The following is a 10,661-nucleotide window of genomic DNA, read 5'->3' on the forward strand; positions in this document are numbered from 1 at the left end:
CTACACACCCTCCAGTTGTAATCAATGCTGCAGATGATGATGAAGATGATGATGGTGAGCATGGTTTGGTTCTTGGAAGGAATTTGTGCTGTAAATGAATGTATAAATCACAGATGACCTGAGGTCTGACTAGCGATAGGGCAGGCAGTCCACTCAGGTCACTGGTGGCTTTGTCTGGCAGTCAGTGGACAGAACCTGAAATGTTGGAGGAAAGCTTAGAACCACTCTTGGCTTTAGCTGGTCTGTTGTGTAAAGCTCTATGTGAAACTAGGAAGGAAATTCCTTTTTTTTTGTCTGAAGAGTAATATGTTGTGTAGTAGTTAAAGCTGCAGAGAGAATCTAGAGTCCTAGATGTTTTGTCCTAGGGTAGTCTACTTACGAGTTCATCAGGTCAGTGTAGCTGTATTAAAAAAAAAAAAAAAAAAAAAAAAAAAAAAAAAACAACTTTTTTATAGGAACCATGGACTGAAGTGTCATTGCATGAGCTACATAATCACGAACAATCTGGCCTATGCATAACTGAATAGATTCTTCCCCTTCAGACCAGCTTTCTGCGGAAGGAGAAGAAACTAAAACTCCCGTCCAGCAACCAGCTGAGGAAGGCCAAAATGGATTACGGATGATTTCCACTCGGAAAGCCAGTGCTACTACTGCTAAACAAGGTATTCCAGCACCTGTAGTAGGATAAATCGGAAGGAGAACTTGACAATTAACTCAAAAGCAATGTGGCGTAAAAACACAACAGAATGTAGGGGTGCTGAATGGACTCGGTTATTTCCATGATCTCATTTCTCCCTGATACCATCATGTGCCCATTGGGTCAGAAAGTTGAACTCCTTTTCTTTCCTTTTGGAGAACAAAACAGGGTCACAGCATGGAGTTTAAATGGCTGCACGTGCAGCCTGGCAACCACTGTTGAAAGCCATATCTAACGATAGAGGGATCTAATATCACGTAAATGGATTAAAATTAAAACTACAGTTTTTACCCTGAAGGGTGAAAGGAGGGGCAAAATGCCATTGATTCTATGGTTGTTTCACTTGTGAGGAGTGTTGACAGGCTTTATTCTAAATACTTCTGAAAGTTCCTGAGCACTAAGAAGCCTGAGGATCTGTGGTCCTCAGTGAGTGCCTCTAAGCCTTAGTCTCATTAACTGTTTTCTGTTTTCAGAGGACGGTCTGAATTTTGGAATAAAAACACTTGAAGAAATCAAATTGCAGAAAATGAAGGAAAAAACTAAGAGACACGGTGGTGAGTTAATATTCCCTGCTTCCTTACCCTGTTCACCTTCATCCTGTGTGATGATTTTTCTTTCAAAAAAAAACTCTTCCAGTAATACCGGGTAGCTGGCTATGCTTTGGTGAATCCAACTATTTTGCCAAAGAAGTGAAATTTGATTGGCTTCAGAATGGCAGGTGGTGGTGGCTGGGAGCTGCTTGAGGGATAGACTTCCATGTTTAGCTGGGGGCATCGAGCAACCTGATTCTCAGCCAGCTGGTATTCTAGATGGGAATTCCAAGGGCAACCAGAGGCAAATTAGTCACCTCTCTTATTTGCATGCTCTGGTCACTGTATGTTTGACAGTAATGAATAATTAAAGTTTTTTGTTCTTCGTGATAGTTTTTTCTGTTTGGTAAACTTCCTTATGTTTTGCTTGCTCTGAGCAGAAGGTCCTTCAAGATCTTCTCTTCCTCCCGTCGATTCTATGATTTTTCCTGCTCCGGAAAAGGAAAATGTCCGGACAGTGGTGAGAACTGTGACACTGTCTACAGAGGAAGGTAATAATTCATGCTTTTGTTTTGATTTCATTACTCCTAAACTGGAAGGTTAAGCAAGAAGGAAGGCAATTCACCCCTGTTAGCCTCCTGGTGCTGCCGCCTTCTGTTCAAAACATGCTTTTATGCTGAAAGTCCCTGGTTGTACTGGAAAGCTTTGGTGCTCAGGTTAAGTGCAGTAGCAGGAGAAAGAAAAAAATGTGTCAGTATGCAAATAGGGGGATAACTGAAAAACAGGAGAGTAACGAGAAGAAAGAGCTCTAGAGGACAGTGCTATGTAAGAAGCAATTTCTGAAGCTTTAAAGAGGCTGACAGTGGCACGTGTGGACAGTAGTGCGATAGGAGTCTGTGTATAAATTATATTGTTTAGAGTTGTGCAAATTCCTTTGAAAGGGAAAGAAGTGAAGAAGTACTTCTACTCATAGACATTCACCTTAGAAAGGAATATTTCTCAGCATTTGTACCTAATAATATTCTGCTTGCTTATGCAGCTCTGTTCTGCACAAAGTATAGCTGTCAAGCAGACTCAGATTCATTCTCGACTACATTCAGCTGGAATTTGAGGCAAACACTGAGACTATGGATACTTTTTCTAAGTTAATTATAGTTGAAATATGAGTTTGTGTGGTTTAGCTGTCAAAACAGTGCCTTGCTGGGTTTTTTTTTGGACATGGGCTAACAGTATACTATTTCTATTGGCTACTGGTTTCTATGAAATAGAAAAATTTTACTTTTGTTTTAGGGGAGGAACCTGTGGTTCGACTAGATCTTGCTGAGAAACAAGGAAAACGGAAAGCCTCCGTGGGTAAGAACTTTTTATGAGCTGTTATTTAGGTGCCGCCTTCTCTATATGACTGCATTGAAGAGTATTTTTGACGTATGAGAGGAAAATGCATTGCAGTGGAGATCTGTGTTGACTGCAGAAATGGCAAAAAAACCATTTAGCAGCTGAAAGGCAATTTTATGAAAATATGCTTGAAAAATAGAAGCTTGTGGTTGACTGTTCTCAAATCTTCCTGCAAAGAAATGTTCTTAAAATATTCCTTGTTTTCTCTGTCTGAAGCTGATGTAAGCGCCCTTCCGGTGAAGCGCAGCCTTGCTGAAAGGCTGGGAAAGAAGGTGGAGGTTCCGGGAAATGCTGACAAAGCACCAAAGAGAGGTACAGCTACTAAACAGGCATCTGGATGTGATTCACGGGTTTTGTATTTAGGCTTTCTGTTTGTCCTTTTCCTGCGATGTTTCTTTTTGCATGTTGGCTGAGGTCTTAATCACCGGGATTCAAAGTTACCTTTCCTGCCTTGTTTTTGAATGTGAACACAAAGTTGACGTTTATGCAGCCTCCCTAATTTGGTCTTTTTCTGTTTTGCAGTTCAAGTTCCCAAGTCTGTGAAGGAGAGGCTAGGATTACCTTCTCAACGGACTAGTACTGCGAAAGGTAACAACTGGCTATTAAATATACTTTCTCCTTCTTCCTTTCCGTGAACTTAGACCGTTTTCATACAGCCCTAAAAAGGAATTCAAATGAAAACAAAGAACTGGTTCCTCCTGCTCGAGTGCTGAAGCTCTTCTGACAGCCACTATCAGAAATCTGCCTCTAGGTGTGTGTTTATTTTCCGCTTGTGCCTTGTCAAGGTTTTAAGCTGCTTCTGTGAACCATCATATACAATTAGAATAGAGCCACTGCCGGGAGCAGGAATTTGAAATGCAGTCTGAAAAAGTAATCAAGTAAACTAGCATTTCTGTGTAGCAACTCTCTCTGGATAGGGCTGGTCTTCAAAATACAAGTGGCTCAGAGGAGGAGGAGAATGTTAGGCTATTGTCCTAAGATGCGTTATTGGGAACGCTCAGGCTTAGTTTTCCTTAGTACTGTGACAAATTTTGGAGACTTAAACTATTGTTGGACTCTCTTTAAATGTTGGTGCTTCTCATTTCTTGATGATGACAGGGAAGGCTGCTAAGCCAAAGGGAGAGATCCATGTGAAAACACTGGAGGAAATCCGTCGTGAGAGAGCTCTTCAGAGACGAGAATGTCAAGCCAAAGCCCAGGCTGAATGGCATGGTAAAACCAAAGATCCCAGCGCAGGGGCAAAAATTCAGGGTGAGCCCAAGAAGCATAGCGTGCTCACTCTTTCCGGGCCCAGCAAAGTGCAGTCGAAGGAGCCAGCAGGTAAAGCCAAGCCAGAAGGAGAAGTGCATGTTAAAACCCTGGAAGAAATAAAGCGCGAGAAAGCTCTGCGGATGCAGCAGAGTGGAGGAAATGTGCCAGCTCCCCCAGCACAACCTGGACCTGCCCCAGCCGGGCAGAAATCGTTATGGAACACAAAGCTATCAGGTAATAAGATGCTTTAATACCTGCCCCGGTGAGGTGCTTCCCATATTGAGCAAGTTCCGTTTGCTCAGGATCTGCTTTGCTTTTTCCTTCAATGCAGAGGATAAAAGAGTTTAAGGCTACAAAGTTCAAAGGCAAAGAAGGGCCAGAACATGCAACCATGTCTGTTTTCATTAATTACGTGATGGTATTCTGTATTTCCCACTAGAAAATTAACACATTGAGGGGCTTTTTAGTCTAATTTTGGTATTCTGTTTTTTTCTGCCATCTGTTTATGGTATGAAGTCCTCCCTGCGTTGAGTTCAAGTTCACCTTCCTCTTTGGCATGTGTTGCTTAACTTGACACGTGTATGTGTTTGTAAAGCATGCATCAGCGTCTTAATGTGGGGGGCCAGTTTCTGTCAAAAATGACAGAGGATCAAAGGCCTCGTTGTTAAGATTATATCAACTTTGTAAAATGAGATTGTGTGAGGGAGATAAGGAGGGCTTAAAGGCTGCATGCACTGCACATTGTAGCCTTTCTCTCTGTCTCATGGGACACGAGGAAATAAACACACAAAGAAAACAAGTACCCAGCTTTCTTTCGTTTCTTCTCCTGCCAGCCAGATGTTAGGTCAGGAATGGGAGACTAGAATATGACTCTACAAATTTGGATTTTGTAGAACAACTTAATAGATTTTGTGGGACATCACTGCAGGGGAGAGGAAGCTGGTACAACAGTTGCATACACTCTCTTGTCTTACTATACCTGCTGCTTTTCCTTTCCTAGAGGGAGCAAGACTTTAAATACAAAAGCTGTCAACATTTGTGAATCTTACTAGACTTCATACAACGTCTTAGAGTATTGCTTGCACTTGGGATCGCTCTGTGTCTGAGTTTCCCTCGTCCTGGATTATGATTTACTGTAGCTATTCAGTTCCTTTGTTCCTTTGTATGGATTGTTGGTAGACGGAGTTTACTATGTGGAAGATATTGCTGAGAATCCAGGCAATGGCAGTGTAATTCTGCTGGCCAAATACAGTTAACTGTGTAGACGGGCCGTGGAAATGAGGAAGAGAACGTGGATTTTTCATGAGGCAGAGCAAGACTGTATCAGTTCTCTCTTCCTTTTACTCTAGCCAACTTTAACATGTTTGCGAAGCCTTGGGATGGGAAAGTCGCTTCCCCCAAGAAGAAGGCACTGAAACGTAAGGCACCTGGCAGTTTTCCCTCTGCTGTAGCAGCTGTGAAGCCACGGACTGCCTCTGACGCTGACACAATGGGACCTCCAGCCAAAAAAGCAGCTATGGTAAGGACAGGGGCTAATGCAGAAATGGATCCCTTGTAAAATTTACACCCTCCTCTAGGAGAAAAGATGGAAAACTCAAAAGTTCTACAGGCTTTCTGTTTCCTTTTAAATCCAGTAGCTGCCTACAGAATTCTTGTAGTACCCTTCCATATTTATTAGATTAATGGCACTATTTACTTAGTCCTCTGTGATTCTGTGATTTCTCTGGTGTGGAGGATTTTGTCCATTAATGCTGTGTTCTTAAAAGACACAAGATCATTAGTAACCTCCAAGTGAATATTAACTTTCTTCAGGAGCACCTTGGTTTTGTATTTTGGCTAAGGCTCCGCAATGCCAGAGGAGAAGCAGCATGGAGGAAAAAGCTAGTAAGGAATCTTTTACCCATGAGTCCTAAATACTGTTTTCCTGCTTTCTAGGCTGTTCCAGCCACGCTGGAGCACGTCCCAGCCACCAGACTTGAAGAAAATCCCCAAAACAGGTGATGACCACAACTTGTTCTTCTTCTCAATCGGTGTATATCCCCAGTGAAACATAAGTTCTGTCACAGGTGGGGAAAAAAGGAGGGTTCTGAGATAATTAAAGCCCAAATCCATCAGAGGAATAAGTCACGTGAAATGACTTTCTAGCAGCTAGCAGGAATGCTTAATTAGACTTACTTTCTTTAAATGCTGCAAGTCGGTACAGCTTTCCAGTGACTTCTTGCTCTGTCTGAATACCTAAATGAGGATGAGGTGAAGTTCTCCTACTTCCTCGTGAGGTGATAAATGATGAGTAGTGTCCTCTGCCTTTTGGTCCTCAAGAATGCCACCCGAACAAACATACAAGGTGACAAGAGTGCAGGGAGAGCAGAGGGAAGTGATGGCTGCAGATCAGCTTCCTGTAGTGGGGAGCAAACTCTGCTGAGTGTGCCGTGGGAAAAATGACTAACTTAGTAAACAGATATTTGCAGATGGAGACTTCTTAACATTTTTACAGGAAAATTAAGCAAGGTGGCAAAGTGCCTCTTGCTACAAAAATTGAACCATCTTTGCTAGACTCCAGGTGCTCTGGCTTCACAGAGAAACCCCCAAACTGAAAAATGTACCTGCTAATATATTGGGCTCTAAATGTAGCCCTGGGTTAATTGAATAACAATCCCTGGGTAAGATTGAAGTGCAGGAGGGGTTGGCTACGGTTTTAAGAGCCGGTTTGCAGAAAAGGGATTTCCCGTTAAGAAATGGCATATACTGATTGTTCTCTTCCTTGCTCTGCCAAGATCTGAAGCACATCTTGGAAGCCAGGCAGAATCCGTGGAGCCAATGGAGTTCTCAAGCTCGACTTCAGCTTCTTCCCAGCTAGAAGAAGCAAGGACACGCCGGCTGAGTTCCACAGGCAACGCGCCCGTATCTGTAGACGAGGATTTAGAGATGCTACTTTGGGAACTCTCAGACGGCATACTGGAAGCCGAGCTCGACTTGGACCCAGGGAAGGATGAGGATGACCTCCTCCTTGAGCTTTCCAAGATGATTGATGATTGAACTGCATAGTCCTATGGTATATTAAAAAAAAAAAAAGAAAAAAAAGAAAAAAAAAAAAGAAAACAACTCTTCTTCTTGTTGGATACCCTGAGGTGATCCTTTTTCTAACTGAGGCTTTGCAATGAGACTTAAAGCACAGTTGGAACTGGTAGAAATTGGCAGGATCTGCACTCAGTTGTCCTAAGTTTCCCTGCTGGTCAGAGTTAAGGTCTTGTGCATGGTTCCGTAACTATAGGTGGCTACCTTTGATATCAAGAGGACAAAGCACTTGTTTCTTTTGGCACAGAAAGATGTCCATCGGCACGCTGTGGTGGCTGTGAATTGACGTAGTGATGGAGCGATGCTCTGAAGGCTTAAACGGAAAGCTTCTTCCTTCCGCCCCCCCCTTGGCACAGCTCGATGTTGGGCACATTGTGAAGCCTGGGTGTTCTGATTTCTCGGACAGTTGATACCCAAATCCCGGAGTTACTATGTCAACTCTTGACTTTTATTTGTGTATGCCATTGTTTTGACTGTAATCTTTTCAGATGATGAAGCTGTAGGGGCGGGAGGGAGCAAAATAATTATTCTAGCGTTGTGGACCAAACATGCTGCCAGGAGTGGTGGTGGTGGGGTCAGCCCACCCGGCCTTACTTTCAATTATCAGGGATGATAAAATGGTGTGAAAAGCAGCAGCTCTGCGATACGGCTACGCTACCCCCACTCCCTTCTCTTGTGCTGTACCAAAGTTCCCCCAAGCTTTGGTTGGTGCTTTTTGCTGGTGACAGTAGGACTCCAGGGCGAGTAGTCGGGACTCTCCTGCAGTAACTGGGTCAATTAAGGGTTGGTTTAAGTGCCTCCTGGTTTTTAAAATTGCTCCCCTGAGCTGCTGGCTCTGCTGCCTGCTACAGCAAATGTTCGGGTGCCATCAGCGTCGCACTTGGGCGTGGGCACTGACCCTGCGGAGGAGAGCTGAGACTCGCGTGTATTGTGTACCCTGCCGCCAGTGATCGTTTTCCCCTAGCAGATCTATTTTGAATCATTTCCCTAAATTTTAGAGGAACTTTAGGCTCTTTGTGCTATGATTTGTGAAGCTGTAGGGGCCCTCAGGCATTTGCTGCTGGCAGAGGAAAACCGCGTGTCGAATTTGTTGTAAATACTTTCTGTTTGGACAACAACGCCTGTGTGTGTGTGTGTGTGTGTGTGTGTGTGTGTGTGTGCGTGCTTTGACGACCCCCTGCGACGCCCCAGCTCCGCGAGGGAAGCTTTGAAGCGGCTCTGGGAAAACCTCTGCGGAAGAAACCGCTGCTAGTGACTTGCGGAAAAGGGACTCCACAATCAGTGAGATTGTAAAGTAGGTATGTTTATTCAGCGCTGGGCAGCACGGGAGGTCGTGGGCATGAAGATTGATGACTCTTCCTCGTCACCGCTAGTTGACCTCTTGTCTTTGCACAGACTCAGTTGCTCCTTGGCTCTTGTCCATCTGCAGGACCAGTTTCTCCCAGTTTCTTAAGACAGGCTCACTCTCTTATGAGGAGACTGACCTTGGTAAGGGGCCCAAGGCTTCTTGCTTTAGTTAATTGGCACAATGCACCATAGTTAGCAAAGACGCTAAGTAGCATCCTAGTTTAACGCTGTCAGCGCTCTATCTCTACTTGATAAGATTCTCCTAACTCCCTCTCTCACTGGAGCCCACGCAGCCCTCCGTCCTGCCGAAGGACTTCACGGGGACTTCTGCCGGCTCCGGGTGCCCGCACACAGACAGAAATGGCTTTGAGAGAAAACAATCAGGAGGAGGAGAGCTCAGAGACTGCGGCCGGCTTCGGCCACCTTCCCCTCGCTTTCCCTCTCCGTGTTCAAACCGAGCACTGTTCTGCCGTCAACCTTCGCTGCCTCTGCCCGCGGCGCTGGGCTTTCGCGTGTGCCATTGCTCCTCTACATATTTTATCCTTCCTTTTGTAAGGAATGGTCCAGCAATTCGTGTCACTAAGGGATTTGAAGGGTTAACATCGAGGCCCGGGTCTAGGTGATAAGAGAACAAAGGGGTTTTTAGGGAAAAGTGCTGACTACTGCAGGGGATGTTGCTAGAGTTTCTGAAATCCGGCGCAGAGGCTCCCAAACGAGGAGGAAGGGGGAGCTGAAGGACAATTGAAGGACAAAAGCCTGGGAGGAAGACAACCAGCATTCAGCCCGAGCAAGCCCCGAGAGACCACCAGAGACTGGTACGCAGGCGCCCCTGGGAGGGGTTTCGGATTCCGGAAACCAATTCTAATAACCCTGCCTCTTCTCGAAGTAGTAATGAATATGTATTAGCCTGGGAGCATCAAAACCAGCCGCCTTACGTAACAGGTGTGCGTCCTGGGGGAGCAGAGACTCCCGGCGCACCCAGCGCTGCTTGCTTGCCTCTATTCGTTTAATAAATTGTAAACTTTGATTGTAATCCTATTTGGATTTATAACAGCCATTTATAACACTTTTTATATTTGTATTTTATTTAAGGCTGTCTTGCCCCCCTCCCCCCCCAGCCTCGCTGCTCGCCAATAAAGCTGGCGCAGGGGCTAAGGGATTTGAAGGGCCTGCTTGTACACCTAAGGGATTTGAGGGCCTGCTTGTACACCTTTGGGGACTGCCTCTTTTGGGGGGGGGGGGGGGGTGTTAGGAGCTGCTTGTGTACTTTTTTAGGCATTCCTCTGAGAGGGGGTTGGGAGCTTCGTGTATACTGGGGGGGGAGGGCCTCCCTCGAGGTGGAAGGGGGGGGGTTGGAGCGTTTCTACACTGTAGGGGCCTGCCTGTACACTTTTGGGGCCTGCCTTGGAGGGGTTGGGAACTGCTTGTACACCTTTGGGGCCTGCGTCTGCGCGGGGCGGGGGGGGTTGGGGGGTTGGAGCTGCTTTTAACCTTTCGGGCTTGCATCTGGAGGGGGTTGGGGCCTGCCTTTGGGGGGGTGGTTGTGAGCTGCTTGTATACTGTTAGGGCCTGCCTTGGGGGAGGGGTTGGGGCATGTGCCTTGGGGGCATGGGGTTGGGAGCTGCTTCTACGCTGTAGGGGTCTGGGTCTTGGGGGGTTGGGGCTGTTTGTACACCTTTGCGGCGTGCCTCTGGGGAGGATGGGGAGTTGCTTGTACACCTTTGGGGCCTGTGTCTGGGGGGGGTTGGGGCCTGTGCCGGGGGGGTTGGGAGCTGCTTGTACGCTCTAGGGTCCTCTGGCAGGCTTTGGGGCCTCCCTTTGAGGGGGGCAGTTGGGAGCTGGTTGTACACCTTTGGGGCCTGAGTCTGGGGTGTGGGGGCTGGGGCTGAGGCCTGGGGCCTGGGGCATGCATCTGGGTGGTGGTGGGGGGGGGTCCAGTTCATGGGGGGGGTGGGTTGGGAGCTGCTTGTGGACAGTTGGGGTCTGCATCCGGGTGTGGCTGGGGCCTGCTTGTAGACTTCTGCAGCCTGTGTCTGGTGTTTGGGGGCTTTTCTGTAGTGTTTGGGGATTGCATTTTGGCTTTGGGATGTGTCTAGAGCTTCTGGGGCCTAGCTGTAGTGCTTGGGGCCTGCGTCTGGGGCTTTTCTGTAGCATTTTGGTAGCGTGTTTGTGATTTGGGGTCTGTATCCAGGGTTTTGCCTTTTTTGTAGTTTTCAGCTTTGTGTCTGTTTCTTTGTTGGTTGCCTGGGGTTTGGGGTTTGGATCATTAGTCAGTGTCATTAGCGTCGGGGGGTTGATATGAAGGGTTAGGGTTGTGGTTAGAGTTGTTAGGGTTAAAGAGAATAAGGATTTTAGGGTAAGGGGAT

The 10,661-nt window shown here is 46.3% G+C and overlaps 1 protein-coding gene across 1 annotated transcript; it reads left to right on the plus strand.

The window, feature by feature from the left end:
* The first annotated feature begins 3,068 nt into the window (after positions 1 to 3,068).
* LOC310882337 (zinc finger CCCH domain-containing protein 11A-like) lies at positions 3,069 to 8,907 on the plus strand. Its single transcript, XM_083800956.1, has 4 exons — positions 3,069 to 4,107; positions 5,223 to 5,392; positions 5,809 to 5,870; positions 6,648 to 8,907. Exons 1-4 carry the CDS (start codon positions 3,711 to 3,713, stop codon positions 6,907 to 6,909), a joined length of 891 nt encoding a protein of 296 aa, XP_083657082.1. The 5' UTR covers positions 3,069 to 3,710; the 3' UTR covers positions 6,910 to 8,907.
* Positions 8,908 to 10,661: the final 1,754 nt, after the last annotated feature.

Source organism: Anser anser (genome assembly GCF_964211835.1).
Source record: "Anser anser genome assembly, chromosome: 15".
Taxonomy (NCBI): domain Eukaryota; kingdom Metazoa; phylum Chordata; class Aves; order Anseriformes; family Anatidae; genus Anser; species Anser anser.